The sequence below is a fragment of the Malus sylvestris genome, chromosome 12 (assembly GCF_916048215.2).
Source record: "Malus sylvestris chromosome 12, drMalSylv7.2, whole genome shotgun sequence".
Classification (NCBI taxonomy): Eukaryota; Viridiplantae; Streptophyta; class Magnoliopsida; order Rosales; family Rosaceae; genus Malus; species Malus sylvestris.
In genome coordinates, this window is record NC_062271.1 from 3,261,287 (window position 1) to 3,285,983 (window position 24,697).

At 37.0% G+C, this 24,697-nt stretch overlaps 3 protein-coding genes across 5 annotated transcripts; 2 read left to right on the top strand and 1 right to left on the bottom strand.

Moving 5' to 3' along the window:
• Window positions 1–66: 66 nt before the first annotated feature.
• On the bottom strand, window positions 67–2,955 carry LOC126592946 (peptidyl-prolyl cis-trans isomerase CYP18-2). Of its 2 annotated transcripts, XM_050258763.1 has the most exons (7): window positions 2,788–2,955; window positions 2,562–2,657; window positions 2,412–2,473; window positions 2,191–2,324; window positions 1,447–1,531; window positions 1,261–1,380; window positions 67–496 (listed from the first exon to the last, which is right to left on the bottom strand). In XM_050258763.1, the coding sequence occupies exons 1-7, from the start codon at window positions 2,857–2,859 to the stop codon at window positions 451–453; spliced, it is 615 nt and encodes a 204-aa protein (XP_050114720.1). In that variant the 5' UTR covers window positions 2,860–2,955; the 3' UTR covers window positions 67–450. The 2 variants fall into 2 exon arrangements, with proteins under 2 accessions (XP_050114720.1, XP_050114721.1); XM_050258764.1 differs by lacking the exon at window positions 1,261–1,380.
• Window positions 2,956–12,814: 9,859 nt separating this feature from the next.
• LOC126592633 (casparian strip membrane protein 1-like) lies at window positions 12,815–14,140 on the top strand. Its single transcript, XM_050258389.1, has 3 exons — window positions 12,815–13,187; window positions 13,507–13,630; window positions 13,740–14,140. The coding sequence occupies exons 1-3, from the start codon at window positions 12,919–12,921 to the stop codon at window positions 13,956–13,958; spliced, it is 612 nt and encodes a 203-aa protein (XP_050114346.1). The 5' UTR covers window positions 12,815–12,918; the 3' UTR covers window positions 13,959–14,140.
• Window positions 14,141–21,908: 7,768 nt separating this feature from the next.
• Window positions 21,909–23,243, top strand: LOC126592632 (casparian strip membrane protein 2-like). Of its 2 annotated transcripts, none has more exons than XM_050258387.1 (3): window positions 21,909–22,286; window positions 22,548–22,671; window positions 22,824–23,243. In XM_050258387.1, the coding sequence occupies exons 1-3, from the start codon at window positions 22,012–22,014 to the stop codon at window positions 23,040–23,042; spliced, it is 618 nt and encodes a 205-aa protein (XP_050114344.1). In that variant the 5' UTR covers window positions 21,909–22,011; the 3' UTR covers window positions 23,043–23,243. The 2 variants fall into 2 exon arrangements, with proteins under 2 accessions (XP_050114344.1, XP_050114345.1); XM_050258388.1 differs by having other exon boundaries at window positions 22,548–22,668.
• The last annotated feature ends 1,454 nt before the right edge of the window (window positions 23,244–24,697 follow it).

Here is a 24,697-nt window from a genome sequence, read left to right on the forward strand (position 1 = left end):
ACATTTCGAGCATGGGTTGGAAGAAGGTGATTCATTTTCATCAGTGCGGGAATCGAAGACACGAAATTTTGGAACATCTTTCAACATTGAGAAGAGAAAAATGCTAGTTGGTAAAGACGATGTTTATTTGAGCGTTCCCGCCTCGTACAAGTCGGGGGAGAGAATTCTTAAAAGTGTAGAACTATTAATCAAATTGTGTTAGGTGCCAAATATAAAGGTTCAGTCTAGTGAACAATCACTCCCCCTTTTCACCATTAGTATCCCTGTATGACTGAAATACACCCACCAGCCAACATTGTTATCCGTCGATACAAAATATCCAACTTGTTGAAGCTTTATCCAATTAACTTGTTGAAGCTCTATCGCTTTATCGTTAACAGAAGCTTTGCAATTTGATCACTCTGGTGGATCAAGGCACGTCTTCATCAAGCTCTCGAACAAAGAAGATGTCTAATCTTTGACAGATGTTCGTAGTATCTTCACATCATGCACCGGCCTGTATTAAGAACAAAATCATGTCAGATCGAGTTTTGAACAAATCATGCAAACTAAAGTCTTCTAAAGAAGTGTATTACAAAGGCACAATGATTAGAAATAAAACTTACAGGCCGGTGATCATAGGCGATTAATTGCAAAAGTTACAAATCTAAGTATGACAAGGTGCTATAATCACTTACAAAACTAAACCTAAAATCTCTTAATATATTAGATCACATTCGGGAAGACAGTTAAGTTTCTAACTAATCACTTATTTACCACTTCTCCACAACATTTTTCTAAGTGAAAACGACAGACTCTTACAATTGGTACTGTTAAAAATTGACAATATTCAATAATTTATCATCATTTCCAAACTATTTGGAGAATTGAGACAATCAATTAAAACTGTTGGACATATCTTCCTATGATTGCCTATATCCAAAATCACAACCAGATTTACCACTTGCTCCTATGACTGAAAACATAGTATAACAAATTTGAGTCCACATTTATGTATCCGAAAAAGAAAATAGTCAACGGCTTAACTTGCTCAAACATAAGACATCATTGCTTGACATCTCTTTTTCTTCCTTCAGTTCTAAAAGAAGTTTAACTCATACCATAAGAGATTCCTCTCGCAGATTTTATGAGACATTGTAGCTTAGCTTACTATGTCACATGAGCCGGAAACATTTATAAAAAAAATATTGAAATTCACATCAGAAGATAATCTTAGGACGTCATCATGATAATTTGCTCCTCCAAGACCAAAATAGTTACCAAGTTACATTCTGAAGTTTCAAACTCAGAATCTTAATTTTTTCGGTTTGGTGCAGTGAACCACAACAGACTGAGAAACTTAAGAGGATCCGGCAGTGTGACCAACCATTTGCAGGAAAACTGCAAACAGTAGAAGGCCATTTATCTGTGTCAAATATCAAGAAATACAACTGAGAGAAGGCATACCTATCAGTATTATCAGTTTGGACACTGCCAAGTCTTTTGATGAACTCCATTCCTGTGCAGATCCTTCCAAATATTGTGTGCTTTCCTGAATAAAAGCAGAAACGTCAGGCAAATTACTATCAGTGGAAGGCAAATTTTCACTGCATGAAATTGTACTGATGAAAGAGAACCTTCCCTGCTCTCACACTGGTCATTAAGTTTTGTTAAAGATAACTCAACGGGAACAAACAAATAAATCCAAGTAAACAGCATTTAGGCTAAAAGGATGGAATACTGTCATAAAGAGGTCAATTTATAGCTCCAACAGAATCCTAACAGTGATGGTATAGATTATCAAGGTCATCTATAGCTTAAAGGTTCCTGTACACAAAAACAGCCCAATACACATAACTATCTCCAGATTGCGTGTGCATGTCAGATCGTAAAATGCTCATAGAAAAATCACAAAGAAATAATATTATGGCAAGAACTGTTTTCAGTCTCCAGACATTTCCATAGGTCACAGAGCAATGAACTGAAATCTTGTTTCTTATCCCACTTACATGTGCACCTAATGACATTGTATGCAAAGATATGTACCCATGAGAACGCCAAAAACGTTTACTGCTAAGGATCAGTTTTATGCAGATTAAGTAAAATGAAAGGCCAAATACTGCATAGATAGTACATATTAAGAAAAAAGGATTCCAACTAGTTTGATAAATCATAAAACAGTCTAAACATTATGAGTAAAAATTATATTACCGTCCAGTGACGGGCACGGTGCCAATGTGATAAAGAACTGGCTTCCATTTGTATTTGGACCAGCATTCGCCATCGATAAGATGCCAGCTCCAGTATGCTTCAACTCTTGTTTTATCTCATCCTCAAACTTTCCCCTGAAACCCATCATACAAAACAGGTTCTTCACTATGTTTCTCAAATATAATTAAAATTGGGAGGTTTTTAAGGGGAAATTTTTTTACCCATAAATGGATTCTCCACCCCTTCCTGTCCCAGTGGGATCACCACCTTGCACTATGAAATCCTACACCAATTCCAATTCAACCATCACTAAAATCTATAAATATATATAAACAATATTTATATAAAATACAAAGCAGAAAATATGAAACCTTGATGATTCTGTGGAATTTGACATTGTCGTAATACCCCCTGCGAGCGAGCTCGATGAAGTTCCTGCAAGTCCTCGGCGCGTGCTTGTAGTAAAGCTACGATTTTCAACGATTAGAAAACAAAATTAATGTCAAAGATGCAAACTTTATGGATTGAATTATCTGTTTGGTTACTGAGAAAGTGAAAGAAAGTTGAAGGGAAAGTTTGGGAAGAAAGAGAATTTACCTCGACGGTGAAGTTGCCAATGGTGGTTTCTAGAGTGACCTCCGGCGGCCCTCCTTCTTTGCTTGCCCACATCTTTCTTACTCGAAGATTCTCAGGGACTCAGAGCGGAAGGCTTCAACTAGTAAAACGGTTTAAAGACCTAAACCCCATTGGGAAATCAAGCGGATTAGATCCTCTGCCAGATATTTCCTATGCAAAACTTTTGACCGTCACCGTTCAAAAACATCAATGGTTCAGATTCTGCCACATTTCTACATTAAATTGCCCATTTTGCCCTTTTACATACACGGCGTCGTACTTTTCGAATTTGTGGTTTATGCCTTGGGTTTCTGTTCTTGTTTAATTTTAATCAAAGTTTCAATCTTTTCATGAAAATTTGAAAAAGCTGTTGATATTGGTACTGGGTTTCTGTTTGATAAGTTTGATTGTCCTTTTCGTTGTAGGACTCTATTACTTAGGATTGTTTTGTTTTCAATAAGTTCCTATTATGTAGGAAGACTTGTTCTATGTAGACTATTTCCTCGTGCACGTTACCACTTTCCGTTAGTGTGGATCGTTGGCTGTTTTTTAGGGTTTCGTTAACTATGTAAGGCTATATAATAGCCAACGTTTCTATTCAATAAACAAGTTATTCTCCCAGTTTGCTTGAGTCAGTTGCAGTATTGCTCTTGGTATTTTTGTTCTGGTTCCCAACAAACTGGTATCTGAGCCCCTTACTGGGGCCTGAGAACCGGAAAGCTGCAGCTTTTGAGTGACTTCAAACACAAGAGAGAAAGAGAGGAAAAATGACTTCTGAAGGAAGCTTCGTACAACCTTCCATTCCACGTTTTGATGGTCATTATGACCATTGGAGCATGCTCATGGAAATTTTCCTTCGCAGCAAGGAGTATTGGAGTTTGATTGAAACTGGTTATGAAGAACCAGCAAAGGGGGCGCAACCTATATCAGAAGCACGACAGAAAGAGGTTGATGCAGTGAAACTCAAGGATCTTAAACCAAAAAACTATCTTTTCCAGGCAATCGATAGGAGCATCCTAAAGACGATGTTGGAAAAGGACACCTCCAAGAAGATCTAGGATTCCATGAAGACGAAATATGAAGGGAATGCACGAGTGAAGCGCTCAACTCTTCAAGCCCTACAGAGAGACTTTGAGACACTTGAGATGAAGGTTAGTGAAACAATCACTAACTATTTTGCTAGAGTGATGACAGTAGCAAACAAGATGAGAGTGTATGGGGAGCCTATGACTGACGTCACGATCTGTGAAAAAATCCTGCGATCTCTCACGGACAAATTTAATTATATAGTTTGTTCGATTGAGGAATCTAGGGACTTGGATGCAATTACCGTTGATGAGCTTCAAAGCTCGCTCACTGTACATGAGCAAAAATTTCACAGAAGCAGCGGTGTGGAGCAAGCTCTGAAGGCAACAACTGATGCCAAAACTGAGGGAGGTTTCAGCAATCATAGAGGACGAGGGTGTGGAAGAAGTAACTATAGAGGACGAGGACGTGGAAGAGGAGGCCAAGAGGTGTTCAACAAAGATACGGTGGAATGCTACAAGTGTCATAATCTTGGGCACTTCCAGTATGAATGTCCTAAATGGGATAAGGAGGCTAATTATGCAGAAGTGAATGAAGAAGATATGTTGTTGATGTCATATGTGGAGGTACATGAACGGACTGATGCTTGGTTTCTTGACTCTGGATGTTCCAACCATATGTGTGGCAATCAGGATATCTTCACAAACCTAGATGAAAGCTTTGTTCATTCAGTTAAATTGGGGAACAACAGTAGGATGAATGTGGTTGGCAAGGGCATGCTGTTTTTAAATGGAATCAATCATGTTGTCAATGAGGTGTACTATGTTACAGAGCTCAAAAACAATCTCTTGAGCATAAGACAACTTCAAGAAAAGGGCTTGGCTATATTAATTAAAGAAGGAGCATGCAAAATATATCATCCGACTAAGGGTCTGATTATTCAGACTAAGATGAGTAAGAACAGGATGTTTATACTGCTAGCTCAGACTCCAGTCTCTACAAGTGCTCCACCAGAAAGGTGTCTTCACACAAGCTCGCAGGATCTTTTTTATCTTTGGCATCAAAGATATGGTCACCTAAGCTACAAGGGATTGAGAACGTTGCAACAGAAGAGGATGGTTTGTGGACTTCCTCGGCTTCAAACCTCAAATATCACATGCACAGACTGCATTCAAGGTAAACAACATCGTAATGACATGCCAACAAGAAGTACGTGGAGAGCAAGTCAGCCTTTGGAGCTCATTCATGCAGACATATGTGGGCCCATCTCTCCCATATCAAATAGTGGAAGGAGGTATACTTTATGCTTTATTAATGATTTTAGTCGTAAAACATGGGTGTACTTGTTGACAACAAAGAGTGAGGCACTGCATTGCTTCTAGTTTTTCAAAAGAATGGTGGAAAAGGAGAAAGGGCTAAGTGTCAAGTGTCTACGGACAGATAGAGGGGGTGAATTCACCTCAATTGAATTCACTAATTTTTGCAAAGAAAATGGAATCAAGAGGCAGTTAACCACTGCCTACACGCCGCAACAAAACGGGGTGGCTGAAAGGAAAAATCGAACTGTCATGAATATGGTTCGTTCTATGTTGTCTGATAAGAAGCTCCCAAAAATGTTCTGGCCAGAGGCGGTGAACTGGACTATCTATGTTCTGAATAGATGTCCCATATTATCAGTGAAGGATATCACTCCACAAGAGGCTTGGAGTGGAGTAAAACCCTCAGTCGAGCACTTCCGTGTCTTTGGAAGCCTAGCACATGTCCATGTTCCAGATGTCAAGCAAGGTAAATTAGATGATAAAAGTTTTCCTTGTATTTTATTGGGAGTTAGTGAGGAGTCCAAAGGATATAGATTGTTTGATCCTATAGCCAAGAAAATTGTTGTGAGCATGGATGTTATTTTTTAGGAAGAAAAACAGTGGGATTGGGATGTTAGTTATGAGGGACATATCATGTTAGATTTAGAATGGGGAGAAAATGAAGAAAACATTGAGGGAGAAGAAAGGGTGAGTGAAAATGAAGATGAAAATGGCAGTGGGGCTAGAGAAGAAAGAAATGTGGGTGAGAGCAGTGAAGACACACAGGGTTGTGAAGAGAGAAGTTCTAATGAACTTGGCGAGGATGAAGGGAGGGTTTATGAAGGAAGAGTTAGACGTCCTCCTTCTCACTTAAGTGATTATGTCATTGGAGAAGGGCTAAGTGACGACGAGGTACACATGGTTCAAATCGTGCCAACCGAAGATCCTCTCTATTTTGAAGAAGCAGTGAAAGAAAAGAAATGGAAGCAAGCTATGGACAGTGAGATCAGCGCCATAGAGAAGAATAAAACATGGTCTTTAAGCGAGTTGCCGACTGGAGCAAATAAGATTGGCATCAAATGGGTCTACAAGACCAAGTACAACGAACATGGAAAGATTGACAAGCACAAAGCACGTCTAGTAGCCAAAGGCTACTCACAGAAGCATGGCATAGACTACACAGAGGTCTTCGCACCAGTGGCAAGAATGGACACGGTGAGGATGATTATCGCCTTAGCAGCACAAAAGGGTTGGAGGATTTTCCAGCTAGATGTCAAGTCAGCATTTCTTCATGGAGAGCTGAGTGAAGAGGTCTATATTGAGCAACCAAAGGGTTACGAGAAGGAAGGAAGGGAGCACTTGGTCTACAAACTACACAAAGCATTGTATGGATTAAAACAAGCTCCACGAGCTTGGTTTAGTCGGATCGAGGCGCACTTTATCAAGGAAGGTTTTCAGAAGTGTGACAGTGAGCAAACTTTGTTCACAAAGAAGAATGAAGCAAGAAAGATCATCATTGTAAGTATTTACGTTGATGATTTAATTTTTACTGGTAATGACAAAGACATGATGTGTGAATTCAAAAAGTCCATGTTGAGAGAATTTGATATGACTGATTTGGGAAGCATGAGATTTTTTCTTGGCATTGAAGTACTTCAAAGAACAGATGGTATTTTCATATATAAAAAAAAATATGCCCTGGAGGTCCTAAAGAGATTTGGAATGTTGGAAAGTAATGAAGTAAGCAACTCGATTGTCCCAGGTTTTAAGATCAGTAAGGATGAGAATGGAATTACTGTGGATGAGACATACTTCAAGCAATTGGTGGGAAGCTTAATGTATCTCACTGCCATAAGACCAGACATGATGTTTGTCATCAGTCTCTTAAGTAGATTTATGGCAAGACCAACTGAGCTTTATCTACAAGCTGCAAAGAGAGCTCTTCGATATTTAAAGGGGACGGTGAATTATGGTATTCAGTACAAGAAAGGTGGAGATGATGGACTGTTTGCTTTCACAGATAGTGATTATGCAGGAGATGTGGAGGATAGGAAGAGCACCAGTGGTTATGTGTTCTTGCTAAGTTCGGGTGCTGTGACATGGAGTTCAAAGAAGCAGCCTATTGTTACACTGTCTACTACAGAAGCAGAATTTGTAGCAGCTGCAGTGTGTGCATGTCAAGCAATATGGATGGAGAGGGTGCTGAAGGAGCTTGAGTACAACAATGAGGCGTGTACTCTAATTAGATGTGATAACAGTTCAACCATTAAGCTGTCAAAGAATTTGGTGATGCATGGTCGCAGTAAACATATTGACGTGAGATATCACTTTTTGAGGAATCTCACCAAGGAGGGTTCGATTGCTTTAATTCACTATGGGAGCGAGGATCAGGTGGCAGACATAATGACCAAGCCGTTAAAGGTTGATGTTTTCCAAAGACTTCGAAATATGCTGGGGGTTTGTGAGATTGTTAGTATAAACTAACTCTTTGATGAGAGTAAGTTTAAGGGAGGGATTGATAAGTTTGATTGTCCTTTTCATTGTAGGACTCTATTACTTAGGATTGTTTTGTTTTCAATAAGTTCCTATTATGTAGGAAGACTTGTTCTACGTAGACTGTTTCCTCATGCACGTTACCACTTTCCATTAGTGTGGAACGTGGGCTGTTTTTTAGGGTTTCGTTAACTATGTAAGGCTATATAATAGCCAACGTTTCTATTCAATAAACAAGTTATTCTCCCAGTTTGCTTGAGTCAGTTGCAGTATTGCTCTTGGTATTTTTGTTCTGGTTCCCAACACTGTTCTTGTTTAATTTAAATCTGGTTTTGAGCATATTAATTGAGGATTTTTTGGTTGGTTTTTAATTTAATGGTTGATTAATGATGATTATGCAGCGTGTTAGTCGGCCAAAAAGAGGAATTAACGAGTGGCTTCACCGGCTTCCACTTCCTCTCCATAAAAAGTTGATGCCTTTGCTTCTTTCTGCTGGAAAAATAGGTACTTGATTATTCTCCTTCATGCTGCACCTGCAATGTTAATTCTGCTAATCAATTCTTCCTGTAAATTTCGCAAGAGTTGTTATTAACTTTTATAAGGAATAATTTGTGTCTTGAGGAGTGCAGGATTACATTTTTCGGGTACTGATAGCAGTTCCCAATTTCATTTCTACTGTAATTTCTGTCATGCATGGTGGGGTACTAGTGGATTTCATGTAAGCCCCACATGCATTGATCAGTTGAAGGAAAAATGGTTGAACTGCTGGCTGTTTCTTCTGAAAATGGTGCTAACTCAGGCCTCTCATCTGATATTCCGGAAGCTGATGCAAAGTAGATTGCTGAAACGGCTCGTCGAACATTCGACAAGTATGTGTGTGGCTACTTCTTTTCCGGGTTTTCGTAATTGAATCTAGAAATTTGAACTTTTTGTCAAGTTCTATTAGTTGGATAGGTGGTACGTTGCTTGTGCTTCATCATCCTCACAAGCTCATACAACATGTATGATATTATTTCAAATGTAGGGTAATTTTTAGTTTTGTTCAGTAATTTCTTTATTAGTAAAAGATTTATATGCCTGCTTTATTGTCTGTCCAGAGATGGCCCGTTGCTGGTGGTTGCATCTGGTGGGAATACCATTCCTGTTTCAAGCGCCATAAAACAGTTAGCTCCAGAAAATATGTTTCTTGTACAGGTTAAGGTTCAATCTCCCTTAAGAAAGAGATGCATATGATAATATGACTGGTAAAAAACAAAGTGAGGCACTGCACCAGTTCAACATTTGGTTTTATTTTCCTTCACGGACTAGTGAACCCTTCGCGATGTTCTGGTATCATTATTGCCTAATCACCCTTCTCTTTGTTCCTTCCAAAAGGAAAAATCCTCTTTTACTTTGGATGTCTATGTTTGCAACATGTTATACTTCTGATCAGAACATGAAGATTAGCCTCTTATTTATTTGGATTTAAATTATTCTGGAAATACATGTACTTTGGAGAAATGCAATTAACTTTTTTCTTCAATAAAATGGTACATTAGGGTATTGCATAAATTTTACTAGCCACGCGGTAACCTATCTTCTACTTAATAACATATCTTTTCTTTTTTTATTTTATGTTTTGGGGTATGTCATAGTTTCTTCAAATGTTCACTCTTATGGCGGGTTTACGAATCCGTAATCAGAATGAAAATAAGGAGTCCGGTTCCGATTATGGATCACTCTTCTGTTTACTGAAATTGAGAGGAATCAATAGTGTGTGGGACTTACACGAAAAATGGAATTCAATTCCTGAAAACGGAGGAATTGGACTCCCTCCATGGATGAGGTAATTGAATTCCCGGAGGGTGAGGGAATCAGGAATGCATTTTGCATTCCTAGTATGCCCTCTTATCAATCTGCCATCAAGAGATCGCATACGAGATCTCGTCTTCGTCGTTCTGGATTGTCGTCGTTCAGGAGGCGATGAACCAGAGGCTTTGACACCGCCAACACACACCGTCGTTCAGGAGGCGATGGCTCATCGTTGTGCGACGTCGCTTTGACGATTGCGACCTTGGCGATGTCGATGCTCGTGTGGTCTTGACGGCTGGGAGCCGTTCTGGGTTTTTTCTTCTACGGGATAAGAAGATGGATGTGGCTTTGCCGCTTTGTTTACGGCTTTTAATTAGATTATAATTTAATTTATACACAATTAATTAATAATGGACATTTTAACTCTTTACTTTGACTAAATAAATAAAAGTAACTAATTAAAATGCATTTAAACATAAATATAGAATAAAATATTTGATTTGGGACAAGGGTATTTTAGTAATCATACTGGTTTATATTCCGATTCTGATGAATTAGTAAACAGCTTTATAGAATTCTATTTCGATTCCAGACAGTTTTAGTAAACAACTTCAACAAGAATCTGATTCTGATTCCACTTTATTTCAATTCCTCCTCAATCCAATTCCTCTCAATTTGATTACGGATTAGTAAACGCGCCATTAATGTTAATGACAATTTTTTTCTTCTATTTAAATTTTTGTTTAGCTCACTTTGTAACATGGTTCTAATGAAATGACGCATGCAATACTACAGTCCAAGGTTGCATCTGATTCTATTTGTCTCTCTTTGATGACTTGTTCCAGATTCAACATCCAAGGTCGCATGTGGATAGGTTTGATTTGGTGATAGCTCCTCGCCATGATTATTACCCATTGACCCCCCATGCACAGAAGCAAATCCTTGATTTCTTCGGAGGTGGATCACTCCACGTGAACCACCGGGCAAAAGTGTTGTGAGTATCTGCCATCTGGGTGGATTAATACTTGTGCTGGTGTACAAATGTGTTTATAGAATAATTTTGTTGACAGGTTCTCTATTATGAGTTTCAGCTTCTCACTGTTGGAGCTCTTCATCAGGCTGATTTTGCTGCACTTATGAGTGCTGCTTCTGTCTGGCATGCTGAATTGGCACCACTTCCCAAACTTTGCTTGTGGTTAATACCGGAGGCCCTTAAACTACGTTTTTCCAGCTAAAAAACTGTTATGATTTAATATTGTCGTTTTTATGATGAAATGCTTTCGATGGATTTCTGTCATTTTCATTATTGTTGATGCAGGAATCGATAATCATAAATCCTGACATTGTAGACTTATAAGATGCTGGTTTTGCTATGTCATTATCCTTTACTGTGTTCTATTACATGCCAGAGTTAATTTGTTTGTTGGAATTACATATTGGTCCCCTCTTCTTTTGCATTGTTCAAAGTTGTTTTTCCCTTCATGTTTTGCATTGAGGAGATAATCAAATAGTCCTGCATCCATACTCTTTTCATAGGAAACTGTTCATATGATGCAGATCTTGCTAAACATTTAGTAGCTATGCTGCAGAATGTTCTTTGGAGCTGTGGAAGTGTGAGAATATCTTTCTCTGGGAGAACTACCGAACAGGTGTCCAGAGTTTTTAGGAAAGAATTCAGTACTAATCCCAAAGTCTACATTTGGGATGGTGAAGGTAGTTAGTTATCGTATTCTTTGGATATTATGCACCTATAAATGCTCGAAAGTGAAACGTTATGTTATATGTAATACTGCTAGGTCGCAATCCACATATGGGCCATCTAGCCTGCACCGATGCTTTTGTCATTACCGCTGATTCAGTCAGTATGTTGAGGGAGGCTTGTATTACCGGTATGTTCTGAGTATAATGAATGACGAGGGCCAACTTAATTGTTCATAGCTGTGTAATAAATAATTCCTGTAGTCAATTCATGTGTTCTAAGAGTTTGTCATGTTCGCTTCAGCAAACCTGTTTATGTGATTGGTGGGGAACACTGTACATGGAAATTCGCAGACTTCCAGAACTCTCTGCAGGAACGAGGAGCTGTTCGACCATTCACCGGTAAAGAAGATGTAAGTCACCAAACATCAGTTCCTTACTTTTTTCATTTAGTAAATGAGAAAAGAAGGGATCTAAGCAGCTGTCTAATATGAGGTTTTCGAACTTCCTCTTCTTTTTTTTTGAGTAGATGTCCCAGCGTTGGAGATATACACCACTCAATGACACTGCCGATGCTGCTAGGCGGGTGAACAAGACACTTGCTGAGCGTGGATGGAGTATACAACTAAACTAACCTAAATGAGCTTTGCCAAGCCACTTAATACTACGGTCCAATGATATTCTTCTTCATTTGTAAGTGAGAGGTCTTAGATACGATTATCGCCAAAGAAGAATTCAAGATTTAGCTCACTCCCCCCACTCCTTAGTGTAGATAACATTGAATGTATTAACATAAAAAAGAGCTTTGCCAAATGTCAAACCCATTGAAATGGAGTAATTTAGTTTTTAGTTACAACATATAGCAGCGTGTGATTGACTTGGTCTACTGCCAGATTTCCATGTTTATAGAAGTTTTTCGTCTGCACTCTATCCAATTTTGCGTAATTTATCTTTACCAACTAAAGAATTGTACACATTTCTTATTATATTTGGCTGTTTCATTCCCTAGTGACACCCGAGTTGTTAAGGGAAGGCACTTCCCTTCGTATCGCTTCATCTCCTTCAATGTAGAATGAAAAAATTGAAAGAAGAAAGATCATGGACACTTGCATTACCAAGATATTAAAGTTTGATACAGTTATTTCAACACTATTCATGTCAATGTGACAATTTTTTAGTAACTTACTCTACATGCCAATCCACATATCGCTTTTACAGAAATTTCTCTCCATTATCCTAGCCATTAAAGTCAACCTTAAAGTGATGCAAATAATAATGTGGTCTTACACTGAACAATTGCAGAAACCGTACGTTACATTGTTGGGTTAGGGAGGGCTAGCTGTGGTTTAGTTGAGTGAATAAAGAGAATAAAACTTGCTTAGTTAGCTGATTGCCCTTTTGACTATAATTATACTAATCTTAAATAAAATCCAACTTCCTTCTTCTGCATAATATTCATCAAAGGATAAAAGTGCATAAAGTCTCCTATCCACTCCTCCTGAACAACGTATTATTTATATAATATTATATTCCTTGAAGTGGTTACACCTTGATCCATTTGGCAGGTAAAATCTCTTCCCCTGCTCTTCTATCAAAAAAAAATAAAAAATAAAATTGTAATTGAAAATTGAAATTGACTAATTTTAATTAATAAACTAATTAAACTCTTATTATTTGGTGCACTATATAAAGCTTATCATGTGTGAACCATTTTCATCACAAGCTTTTGAGTCTCTTCTCCTCAACAATTCCCATTTCCAAAGCTTCAGTGTTCTGTTTTATCATCTCTATCTCTCTCTCTGTGAAAATGAAGAGTGGCGGCGACTCGACCACCATTGATGTTGAGGCAAGAAGTCCTTCCAAAGGAAAAGGGCCTGTTCTGGCAGTTCATCATGTGAAGGAAGAAAAGGGAGGAATGAAGAGAGGGATGGCCATAATCGACTTGGTATTGAGGATTGGTGCTATAGTGGCTGCTCTTGCTGCTGCTGCCACCATGGGAACCAGTGATCAAAACCTTCCTTTCTTCACCCAGTTCTTCCAATTTGAAGCTAGCTATGATGACATGCCTAGCTTTCAGTATGTTCCCATTTTCCTTCCGCTTCTTTTTCCATTTGGTGATAATTTCACAAAAGAAAATGTTTTATGATATTATGATATTCTGGTATGTTACATTGTCAAATCATTAATCTAGATTATCGAACAAATGAACTATTATGTCTTGTTTTTGGTTAATAGTCTAACATGTTACGTTGTCAGACTGTCAATCTGAATCGTTAATAAGATGATGGTAACAGAATGATAATTTAACAACGTAACATTTTGGATGTTTGAAAAGGACAACATTACCCTTGCGTACTGTACGGTACATTGATCTAATATCCATGCATGCATGCAGGTTTTTCCTAATAGCAATGTCAATTGTAGCTGGCTACTTGGTGCTCTCACTTCCCTTCTCCATCGTCTCCATCGTTCGCCCCCATGCAAGTGGACCAAGGCTCTTGCTCCTCATCCTTGACCTTGTAATTACATTCCTAACCTCTCTATGATTCATGATTAGCTCGTAATAGTCATACATTGTTAATCTGATTATAATTAACTTGATTGAAATTGTGATATATATCATGACAGGTGGCACTGACTCTAGCCACTTCTGCTGCTGGGGCTGCAACATCCATAGTCTACCTAGCCCACAATGGCAATGCAAGCTCCAACTGGCTAGCCATCTGCAACCAGTTTGGTGATTTCTGCCGGAACGTGAGTGGGGCTGTGGTGGCTTCCTTCGTTACTGTCGTCACCTTCATGTTCTTGATTCTGCTCTCTGCTTTGGCTCTCCGAAAGCATCACTGACAAGAAGAAGAAGATGGAAGGGATTAATTAAAGATATCTTCCAATTTGTTATTGTTAACGCTGTTTGTGATTTTGTTTTGGTGTTTTCTGCAAAACTACTCCTTTAATTGTTGCGCGAATTTGGTTATAGTTCATGTAACCCATGGAAAATTTCGTAATGAAATTTATTGCTATTATAATTTCTTACTCTAGTTTACCTTAACCTTCCTCTCCTCGGAACACATGTATGCAGAATGACTTTTTTTGAAAAGTGTCGATAACAATTTTCAAAGTTTTTTCATTTTTTTGGATGACAATCTTTACACAACATGAAATAAAACTCGAACTTAACATGAACGAGTGGATTAGGAAAGTTGATTAGATACGGTACTTAGACTCATACCCATAAGTAACATGACCTATAAATACTAATACATGAATTATTCGATTTTGACATGACCCATTTAACCACCTTTTTTGTTATGACTGTTAATTTGATTTAGAAATATAATGACAACTTGTCATAAGTTCTTAATTAACTAAAACATACTACGGGAAACATAAGCTTATAGCTCAAGTGACAAAGGCCCGTTTCCAAATGTTTTATTAAAAACAACTTAGGCTTAGAAGCATTTTTATTCCTCTATAAGAAACATATAAAAAATTAAATCACTTTTAAGTTTTTGTCACCAAACATGATCGGAAACGCTTTTAATTATTTTAAAAGTAATTTTAAAATGGGCCAAAGAGCACTCATGCATTTGAAGAACATTTATCTTTTTACTTAGGCTTAATTGTACCAATGGTCTCTAAACTTTATCGTAATTTTTAGTTTAGTCCATGAACTTCTATATTAGTTGTTTCAATCCTCCAAATTAACCATCTATTGCGCCAGTAGTTATTTTCACTAACACCGTCTATTTTTCCATAAATCTAGAGTTCAATTAGGAATTTCAACTTAGGAGTTTAAAAAAATAAATAAAACAATATAAAAGTAACAGTCCCATTTCTGAGGAATATTTGAGAGATCATGGGTAGGGCCCGCCCCATATCTTCCCTTATAGATTTTTTTCTACAAAATCATTCAAATCCGAAATCATTTTACCGTTGGATTAAATGATAGTCATATTAGGGTTTCTTTAAACAACTGTATTCGTTTATTTTTTTTCACTAAAACTAAATGTATTAATGGTTCTGAATTGTCTATTTTTTCAATGATGATATATGAATAATGTATAAAAATACAGACGATTTGAATTGTTGAAAAAAATTACGGAACAAGGACCGCAAAATGTCGCTCAAATAAATATTATTTGAGGATCCCTCAACAGAAGAGGACTCTAGAACATTAACAAACAAAATGAAAATTAAAACAACATGAAAAATGGACCATAAGAGCAACTTCAGTGTAGGAGCCCTCCTCCCAGACTATTCACTAGTTAATCCATCCAATGAATAGTAACTGCCCTTAATAAACAGTAATTTCCGTGACAATTGCCTTTTGCATCTCCACCCCTGCACTGAATAGCCTTGGAAATTGGTAATAAAATATTATTATTATTATTTTTATTTATAAAATAATACATAATAATTTTATTTGTAATTTCAGATAAGATTTTTAATCGTTCTCGTTGCGTCACGTGTCATTTTCTAAAAAGCCCATAGCAATAAAATATTTGTATTTTTTTATTTATAAAATAATTCAAAATAATTTTATTTGTAATTTCAGATAAGATTTTTAATCGTTCTCGTTGCGCCATGTGTCATTATCTGCAAAGACAATTATTGGTGATGGATTTCCGATAAGATTTTTAATCGTTGTCGTTGCGCCACGTGTCATTATCTGAAAAGACAATTATTGGTGATGGATTTCCGATAATATTTTTAACCAATCACGTCTTGCCACGTGTTATAATCCGATTACAATCTTGAGGCTAGATTTCCACCAGATTTTTAACGAATGACAGCATGCCACGTGGCATTATCTACAACCTAATCCTTTCTGAATCCTCCATATAATCCACCATCCATCCTCAGAAATCTCACACCAATTTCTCAAGAGCTCTATCATTATTCATAGTTTTTGCTTCCTTCTTACAATGTCTTCTTCTTCTACAAAGATGATGTGGGAAATTGATCAAGAAGAGGAAGAATTGTTTAACCAATCAGATGGAATGTTCAATGCCGATGATTGGGCCCAAAATGAGATGGAAGAGGATGACGAGCATAGACGGAGAGATGACGAATCAAGAATGGCAGGAGCCTCACACTCCTGTCGAGTCATCCAAGCTGCGGCTCATATCTGCAGGCCCAACCGTGCTGTAAACATTGATAGAAACAAGCGACGACGAGGTGAGGAGCTCTTGGACGATTATTTTGTCCGTAAAAGTGCATTCCCTGATACGTACTTCCGACGTCGTTTTAGAATGGAACGACATTTGTTCAACAAAATCATGGGCGTTGTTTGCAACCATGATTCTTACTTTGTGCAAAAGCTGGATGCTTTTGGTGCTATGGGTCTTCTGCCTGAGCAAAAAATTACTGATGCCTTGAGGATACTTGCATATAGAGCATCTGCAGACCAAGTGGATGAGATAATGAGGATGGGAAAAATAACCATTCTTGAGTCCCTGATGAGGTTTTGCTCGGCAATTGAATCTATCTACACCACAGAGTACCTCCGGAGACCTACTCATATGGACTTGGAAAGGCTTCTGAAGAAGGGCGAGATGCGAGGTTTTCCAGGGATGATTGGAAGCATTGATTGTATACACTGGACTTGGAAAAACTGTCCAAGTGTATGGCAAGGCGCTTATGGGGATAGAAAATGATAAAAAAGTATCATTTTGGAGGCGGTGGCATCTTTTGATACATGGATTTGGCACGCCTTTTTCGGGGTTTCGGGAGCTCAAAATGATCTCAATGTCCTTACCCAATCCCCAGTGTTCAACGAAGTCCTACAAGGAAAGGCACAAAAAGTCACATACTGGGTCAACGGACATAAGTACGACGGGCCATACTACCTAGCAGACGGCATTTACCCAAGGTGGGAATCGTTTGTCAAAATAGTGCCACGTCCAAGAAGTGCAAAGGAAAAATACTTTGCAAGCTGTCAAGAAGGATGCAGGAAAGATGTGGAGCGTTGTTTTGGTATACTCCAAGCTCGCTGGGCTATTGTTAGGGGTGCTGCCAGAATGTTTGATATAGAGTCGCTTCGATCCATCATGATGATGTGCATCATTCTTCACAACATGATTGTGGAAGATGAGTACGATTATGATGCCGTTGATAAATATGAGTCAGACACGATGAACAATTCTAGAACACAAATATATTGTGCTCATGATGCCACCGAAGAACCCGCGCAACACGAGCCATTACAAAGGGATAGATGTTACAATGATAGGGTCATTCAACGATATACTGCTCTTCAAAGGCCATATATGCACAATGCCTGCCAAATTGACTTGATAGAGCACCAGTGGGAATTAAAGAGTGCTGAAGATACTTAAGTTCATTAGTGTGTTGTTTTTATTTGATGTGTTTATTTTATTTTATGTGGTGTGTTTTTTTAGTTCATTTAGTGAGTTGAAATGTAATTTTGGTATGTTGATGTAATTTTATTTGGTGTGTTTTTTTGGTGTCTTGATGTAATTTATTTGGTGTCTTGATGTAATTTTATTTGGTGTTTGTTTTTATTTGGTGTGTTTTTTTGGTGTGTTGATGTTATTTTATTTGCAGTGTTTAAATGTGTTTTGAATAAAGTACTAAATTAAATAAATTGGAAACAACATAAAGTACTAAATTCAATAAATAACCAAATTAAATAAATATACTCTTAGTTTAAATAAAGTACTAAATTCAATAAATTGGAAACAACATAAAGTACTCTATTCAATGAATAAGAAATTACAACCCGAATAAGAAATTACAACCCGAATTGATTGGAAAATTATGGGTTCGTGAATGGATAATCATCACCTAACCAATTTGTCGTGCTAGGAAGATCTTCTTTTGTCGTGCTAGGATGATCTTCTTTTGTCGTGCTAGGACCATCTCCTCTTAATCTCACTTCTCTTGCACGCCTCATTCGCATCACGTCCGCTTTCTCCGACTTCCAAAAATATTTAGAGTTTGGAAACTTCCCTTCTAAAGGCTCCTTCATAATGTTACGATCTTGTTCAGCCATTCTTTTTTCTCTTCTATGTTCCCTTTCTGCTGAAATAGTTCTCTTTCTCTCTCATCAGCTTCAAATTTTTTCTTAAAAGCTGTAGCTTTTGCATCCTCTCTAGCCTTATCAACCTCAAATTTTGCCATTTCCCGGGCCAAAGTCAATTCACCTTGGTGGGCAAGGTCTTCCATATACTTTGCATAATCTTTCTTGGAACCATTACCTTTTCTTTTTTAAGCCTTCTTACCTTGAGGCCTAATTGGAAAACGGGTCAACCCCGATGCTTGTTCAACGGGGGGCGTTTCAGGCACTTCTTCTGCATCATCTTCATCATGATCATGCGAGGCATGATCGGGTGTAGAGTGTACTGTTCATGAAAACTTATGGACCGACAGACACAATTCTGAATTTAAGACAATCTTTGACAATATTCCAACATTCAAACCGGGTGAATGTTTTGTTTTTGCTTTTGGTTTTGGCACCATACTAAGCTTGTGCTTGAAGTTCCTACACAATGCGGAGGATAAATAATTATAATGATAATAGGTAACAAATAAATAATACAAACAAATAATTATAATGAAAGTAGCTAACAAATAAATAATACAAACAAATAATTATAATTATAATGAAAGTAGCTAACAAATAAATAATACAAACAAATAATTATAATGAAAGTAGCTAACAATTAAATAATACAAACAAATAAATAATATATTGTTACCTGATTCGCTAAATTTTCCCCACTTCAAAGATTACCACTAGCTTGTGCCAAGGCGTCTCTCCACGTACTAAACGCTTGGCTAAGTAATTTCCAACGACCGGACATCGATTTTTTAGTTCTTAGCCCACCCATTTTCTCAAGACAATTGGTATGAATAAGACTCCACATTTCTCACAACTGCATCTCGTTACCCGTAAGCGAATCATGAGTAACTTGAACCCAGCTAGTACACAACGCAACATCTTCAAGAAGCGTCCAATTCGTACCTGCTTGAGTAGTCATTTTGTTGGAAAAAAAAATTGGATTCAAACTTTGAGAGAAAGATAGGAATGTGGTTGAAAGTAATTGAGAAAATATGAAATTGTGGTGTAAGGTAGAAGATAATGAGAAGGTATTTATAGAAAAGTAAAATCAATTTTTTTTATAATTTTTCATAATTGTTTTTTCGGATTTTAAAGAATTTTTTACATTTTAAAAAAAAAATTATTCACCTAATTAATCTCTGCCATTGGATTTATAAAAAAAAATTGAATTTCAACACTCCAAATTGTGCCATGTGGCACAACGGTAACATTTTAGAATTTTTAACTTTTTTTTTTAATTTACAAAGCCTAATAACGTGGACCGTTGATCTTAGATCAAACGGATGAAATTAAATGACAATTTTTAAATGTTTTTTACCGTTGGAAATCCAACGGTCCATAAAATAAGGCCGTTGCAATCGAATGGACATGGGGAAGCCACGTGGCTTCCCCAACGGTAACTTTTCAAAACAGGCGTTGTGGGCCCCAGCGTTGTTTTTTTGTCGGAAGACACGCGCCTGACGCAGCCCGAGAGCCTGTAGGCTGGCAATCCACGCCGGGCCTGCTCCTCGAGCCTCGCCTGTCACTCGAGCTTCCCAACGCTGGAGCCTATCCCCCTAGCAATTTGCTCCTATTTGAAAGCCTGGCCCCCGAGCAACCTCCCCCACTAGAGTTGCTCTAAGAAAACAAAATAAAATGGTTGGACTTTTGCAACATTAAAATACTATGCAACGAACTTTGAAGTTGGTATGAGATCGAATTGAGGTTAGACTTTAGCAACTAACAAACCACAATCTAATCTTTAGTGTTTAGGGTTTAGCAACTAACAAACTCCTAGATTAACAACATAATATGTTTATTTCATGGTTTATAGAAAAAAAATTTCGTTGTGTTTTGTCCAACAATATGAATTTTTTTTTTCTTTGCATAAAATATAAGTTTGTGAAAGATGTTCCGTACACATTTTTTGTAGGGGTTGAGATGAAATTCTAATTTTCATACAGGGAGACCTGACATTCGTGTCGTATTTTTTATGTTCGTGTTGTTTTTGTGACATACCCGATATCTTAACGGGTTGTATCGTATAATACCCGTTAAAGTAAACGGGTAATATGATCCAACCCGAAATCGACCCATTAACATTATCAGGTAATATGACTCAACCCGTTACTTGTTAAAGAAAATAAATTTTAAATCAATAAATAATGAAAATGAAAAACATAATTTGGCAAAAAAAAAATAATAGAAAAGATAATACTAAATTAATATATGCATACCAAATTGTCACATAAATATTATTCCAAAACATAAAAAAAAAACATTTATTTGTCAAGTATTACGTACTCCAAAATAAGAGTCTAATGAAAAAATATTAGTATATTACTACAAAACACCAAATGTTAAGGATATACAAAATGAAGAGAGTTGTGTTTCAAGGTTGAGGAACCTTGCACGTTTATATATGCTTTCATATTAAACTTGTACATTAATGATTATTAATTTTATTTATTTTGAACTCCCTTAAAAACACTATTCATGAGCCTTTGCATATTTTTTCACATTTTTTGCACTTGTAAAATAATTATTATAATTTTTTTAATGTGCTTTGTATTTTTAAATTACTTGATATTTTTATTTTTAATGTGTTTTATAGTTTTTTTTAATTACACTCTTTGCTTATAGCATACTATAAAAATAAATAAACAAAACTTTAATTTTTTAAATATGTACAAAATAATAATACAATAATACATATAGTCAGTTTTTTTAGTAGTTTAAAAAATTAAAATAATCAAAATAATTTTTTTCATATCGTGTCGTAACGGGTTTCCGCGTGTTATCTTTGTGTATACCTGTTAATGACGCGTTATTAATGGGTTCTTATTGTGTGACCTGATAACGGTCCGATTAGTTATCATGTTGATCCAAAACCCGATATTTTCGTGTTGTTTATATGTCGTGTTAACGGATCGCGTAAGAAATTATCAGCTTAAATATATACTTAATTTCGGCCTTTTACGTTTTATCATACATTTTTCAGGCTTTGTATATTGGTCCACCCACAGGTGAGATCTTGGTTCCGACCCTGAGTATAAGACATAATTAAATTAACTAATAAAGCAATTAATATAGGAGTTCAGGACTAAAATTACACTCGAAGTAGAATTCAAAGACCATTGGTGGTGCAAGGGGATACACCACGTGTTTTTATGTAAGTGATAGGAAACTTTATTATTTAAGTTATTAATTTTTTAACACACATATCCTATCATTGTATAATGACACGTGGTATACCACCCTGTGTTTCGATCACATCGAAAAATCTAGCCATTGGTGCAATTAAACCTTTGACCTGAATTATAATAATCTTTGATAAAATCCAACTTCTCTCTTCTGCATTATATCTTGAAAAGCTAAAGTGCCCTATGATATAATAAAAACGACCAAGTAAACCACTCCATTACACCCATTTGATCTTTCATGGAATGCCACAAAGTTTCCTATAATCCGTCCTCCTTAATTAAAACCATATTATTTAGAACTTTATGTGTACGTAGTTTGCATATAATATTGAAGTGGTTACTACTTGATCCATTTGCCAGATAAAACCTCGTCATTTGCTCTATAGAAAAAGTCTAACATTAGCAACTCTTCTTGCTTCCCATTAACCGATTAATTTACAATTAAAATTTGTTCCATGACAAGTTTAAATAAACTATCTTCTTATTTGCTGCACTATATAAAGGTTCTCATATTTAACCATTTTCATCACAAGCTTTTGAATCTCTTCTCTTCAGCAATTTCTACTCACCTAGCTACAAAGCTTTAGTTTTCCTCCTCATTCCTCTTTAATTCTCTCTCTCTCTCTGTACGAAAATGAAGAGCAGCGGCGACTCGACCACCATTGATGTTGTTGCTCACGAGGGAAGTGGTACATCCAAAGGGAAAGGGCCCATTCTGATGGTTCCTGTAAAGGAAGGAAAAGGTGGAATGAAGAGAGGGATGGCCATAATTGACTTGGTTTTGAGGAGTGGTGCTATAGTGTCTGCTCTTGCTGCTGCTGCGACCATGGGAACCAGTGATCAAAACCTTCCCTTCTTCACCCAGTTCTTCCAGTTTGAAGCTAGCTATGATGACATGCCTAGTTTTCAGTATGTTTCAATCCTCCTTTCAATATTTGGTATGTTACATTGTTAGAATGTCTCTAGATCATCGAATAACTGAACTATTGTATATAGTGTAAGACTGGCAATTTGACATATTATGTTGTCAAACTGTCAATTTGAATAATTGATCAGAAGAGATGAAGCCAGATTAACAATTTAATTACGTAAAAATTCCAAATGTCTGAGAAAGACGACACTACCCTTGTATATTGTACGAAACGTTGATACAAATATCCATGCATGCAGGTTTTTCCTGATAGCAATGTCACTTGTAGCGGGATACTTGGTGCTCTCAATTCCCTTTGCCATAGTCTCCATTGTTCGCCCCCATGCAAGTGGACCAAGGCTCTTGCTCCTCATCCTTGACGTTGTAATTATAATTCTACCCTCTCTAACTTCATTAATTTAAAGCTTATATGGTAACCATTTCGTTTTATTATTATTATTATTTTTTTTTTTTGAAAACTCACAAAAGTGGCTTTCCTAATCCGCGCATAATACTTGTATATATGATCACGACAGGTGGCACTGACTCTAGCCACTTCTGCTGCTGGGGCTGCAACATCCATAGTCTACCTAGCCCACAATGGCAATGCAAGCTCCAACTGGCTAGCCATCTGCAACCAGTTTGGTGATTTCTGCCGGAACGTGAGTGGGGCTGTGGTGGCTTCCTTCGTTACTGTCGTCACCTTCATGTTCTTGATTCTGCTCTCTGCTTTGGCTCTCCGAAAGCATCACTGACAAGAAGAAGAAGATGGAAGAGAATAATTAAAGCTCTTCAAACAATTAATTGCAAACGTTGTTGTGATTCTGTTTTGGTGTTTTTTTTCTACAAACTGTACTTGTTATTTGTTTTGTGAATTTGGTTTTAGTTCATGTAATTTACTTTGTCCAATGGAGAAATATCGTAATTGAAGTTATTGTTATTCTCTATGTACATTATTCAGTCATCTCTTACTCTAATTTTGGGATTACTAGGATTCTGAAATAGTCGCCTTTTGAGTTTGACGTAGGGGTGGTTTGGGAGTGGGGTGCTAAAAAAAAAAGCATTCATGAAAAAAAGCTGTGAGGGTTTTAGGTGTTTGGTAAACTGAAAAAAAAAAGCTTATTTTGGAAGCTGCTGTGAGAATAAGCTGAAATCAAAGGAAAAAGTTGAAGCTGCTATTTGCAGCTTTGGAAAACTGGCTTTTTTTCAAAGCACATGGAGCTACAATGCTCTTTTAATGAAAAGACCCACTATCAAACTGTTTTTTTTTTTTCCAAAAGCACTTTTACAAAAAAGTTTACCAAACACTCTGCTGATTTATTTCACAACAACTTATTCTCACAGCAGCTTTTTTTCAAAGCACAACAATACCAAACCAGCCCGTAGTCTCTCTCTCTCTCTCTCTTAGTTTTTCTTACCATTGATCACGGATGTGTGCATAGTGACATCTTTGAACTGTCAATAATAATTCCCGAGTTTCTTCACCTTTTTAGATGACAAGATTTAAGACAGCACCAAAATAAAACTCAACCAAAACTTGATTTAATTAATAGATTAGGTAAGTTGATAACCATATGTACTTGACTCATACGTACCCATAAGTAACATGAACTACTAAGTACTTAGATTATGTATTACTGTAATATGGAGAATTTAATAAATGGTTATTACTTACTTCAGACTTGTATGCATTCATGCAGTGATGCTGATGACTATGCTTATGTCTATGGCCGTCGACAGTCAGCCGAAGAAGATACAGCCTTCTTGAATATGTTAGAGGTTTCTTTACTTACTTTAGACTTCTTGAATATGTTGTCGAGAGTTAAAAACTCACATACCCCTCTCCTCCCCGTGCGGCCGTGCCCCCTCTCTTCCCTCTCCCCCCTCAGCTCCACCTCCCTTCTCTCTCCATGGACAACAGTTGACGAGGTTTGTAGATAGAAGTCCACAGGTTCGATCGAGTAGACTACGTTGCCAATAAATGGATGGTTGTTTCCTCTGTGCATCGAAAGGCATTTTTAGTTTGTTAATTTCTTCGATAATTAAGAAATTATGCAACTTCTTCCCCCCTTTACCCTATAACATCTCAAGTTGAAAGCAATAATCTTAACCTCAATTACTCACAACTCACAAGAAGAAACCAGTAAACATCAGATTGATGCATTGCTTAATACCGGAAGACAATCACGTGGTACTTGTAAGCAATGAATGGTAAATAGAGAATCAAAAGTTTCATAAATGTAAACAACCAGTGAACATAAAATAAAATCACAAGAAATTTATCAAGAAAAAAGTTGCAGATTTCCATTGCTCTCGTTTATTTCATTCTTTCTTGTAACTTTGATTTATACAAGGCAGCCTATTTCTTTGGTATCAAGGGAGTAAGCCTTTATCTTCCCCAATCAAAATA

What these genes read in the sequence shown, in the direction of transcription:
- LOC126592633 (XM_050258389.1), top strand. Translation starts at nt 12,919, where the DNA reads ATGAAGAGTGGCGGCGACTCGACCACCATTGATGTTGAGGCAAGAAGT. An exon ending in GATGACATGCCTAGCTTTCA is followed by an intron (nt 13,188 to 13,506) that starts GTATGTTCCCAT and finishes GCATGCATGCAG; the next exon opens with GTTTTTCCTAATAGCAATGT. An exon ending in TGCTCCTCATCCTTGACCTT is followed by an intron (nt 13,631 to 13,739) that starts GTAATTACATTC and finishes ATATCATGACAG; the next exon opens with GTGGCACTGACTCTAGCCAC.
- LOC126592632 (XM_050258387.1), top strand. Translation starts at nt 22,012, where the DNA reads ATGAAGAGCAGCGGCGACTCGACCACCATTGATGTTGTTGCTCACGAG. An exon ending in GATGACATGCCTAGTTTTCA is followed by an intron (nt 22,287 to 22,547) that starts GTATGTTTCAAT and finishes CCATGCATGCAG; the next exon opens with GTTTTTCCTGATAGCAATGT. An exon ending in TGCTCCTCATCCTTGACGTT is followed by an intron (nt 22,672 to 22,823) that starts GTAATTATAATT and finishes TGATCACGACAG; the next exon opens with GTGGCACTGACTCTAGCCAC.
- LOC126592946 (XM_050258763.1), bottom strand. Translation starts at nt 2,859, where the DNA reads ATGTGGGCAAGCAAAGAAGGAGGGCCGCCGGAGGTCACTCTAGAAACC. An exon ending in GGTGGAGAATCCATTTATGG is followed by an intron (nt 2,325 to 2,411) that starts GTAAAAAAATTT and finishes GATGGGTTTCAG; the next exon opens with GGGAAAGTTTGAGGATGAGA. An exon ending in CAAACTGATAATACTGATAG is followed by an intron (nt 1,381 to 1,446) that starts GTATGCCTTCTC and finishes TACTGTTTGCAG; the next exon opens with TTTTCCTGCAAATGGTTGGT.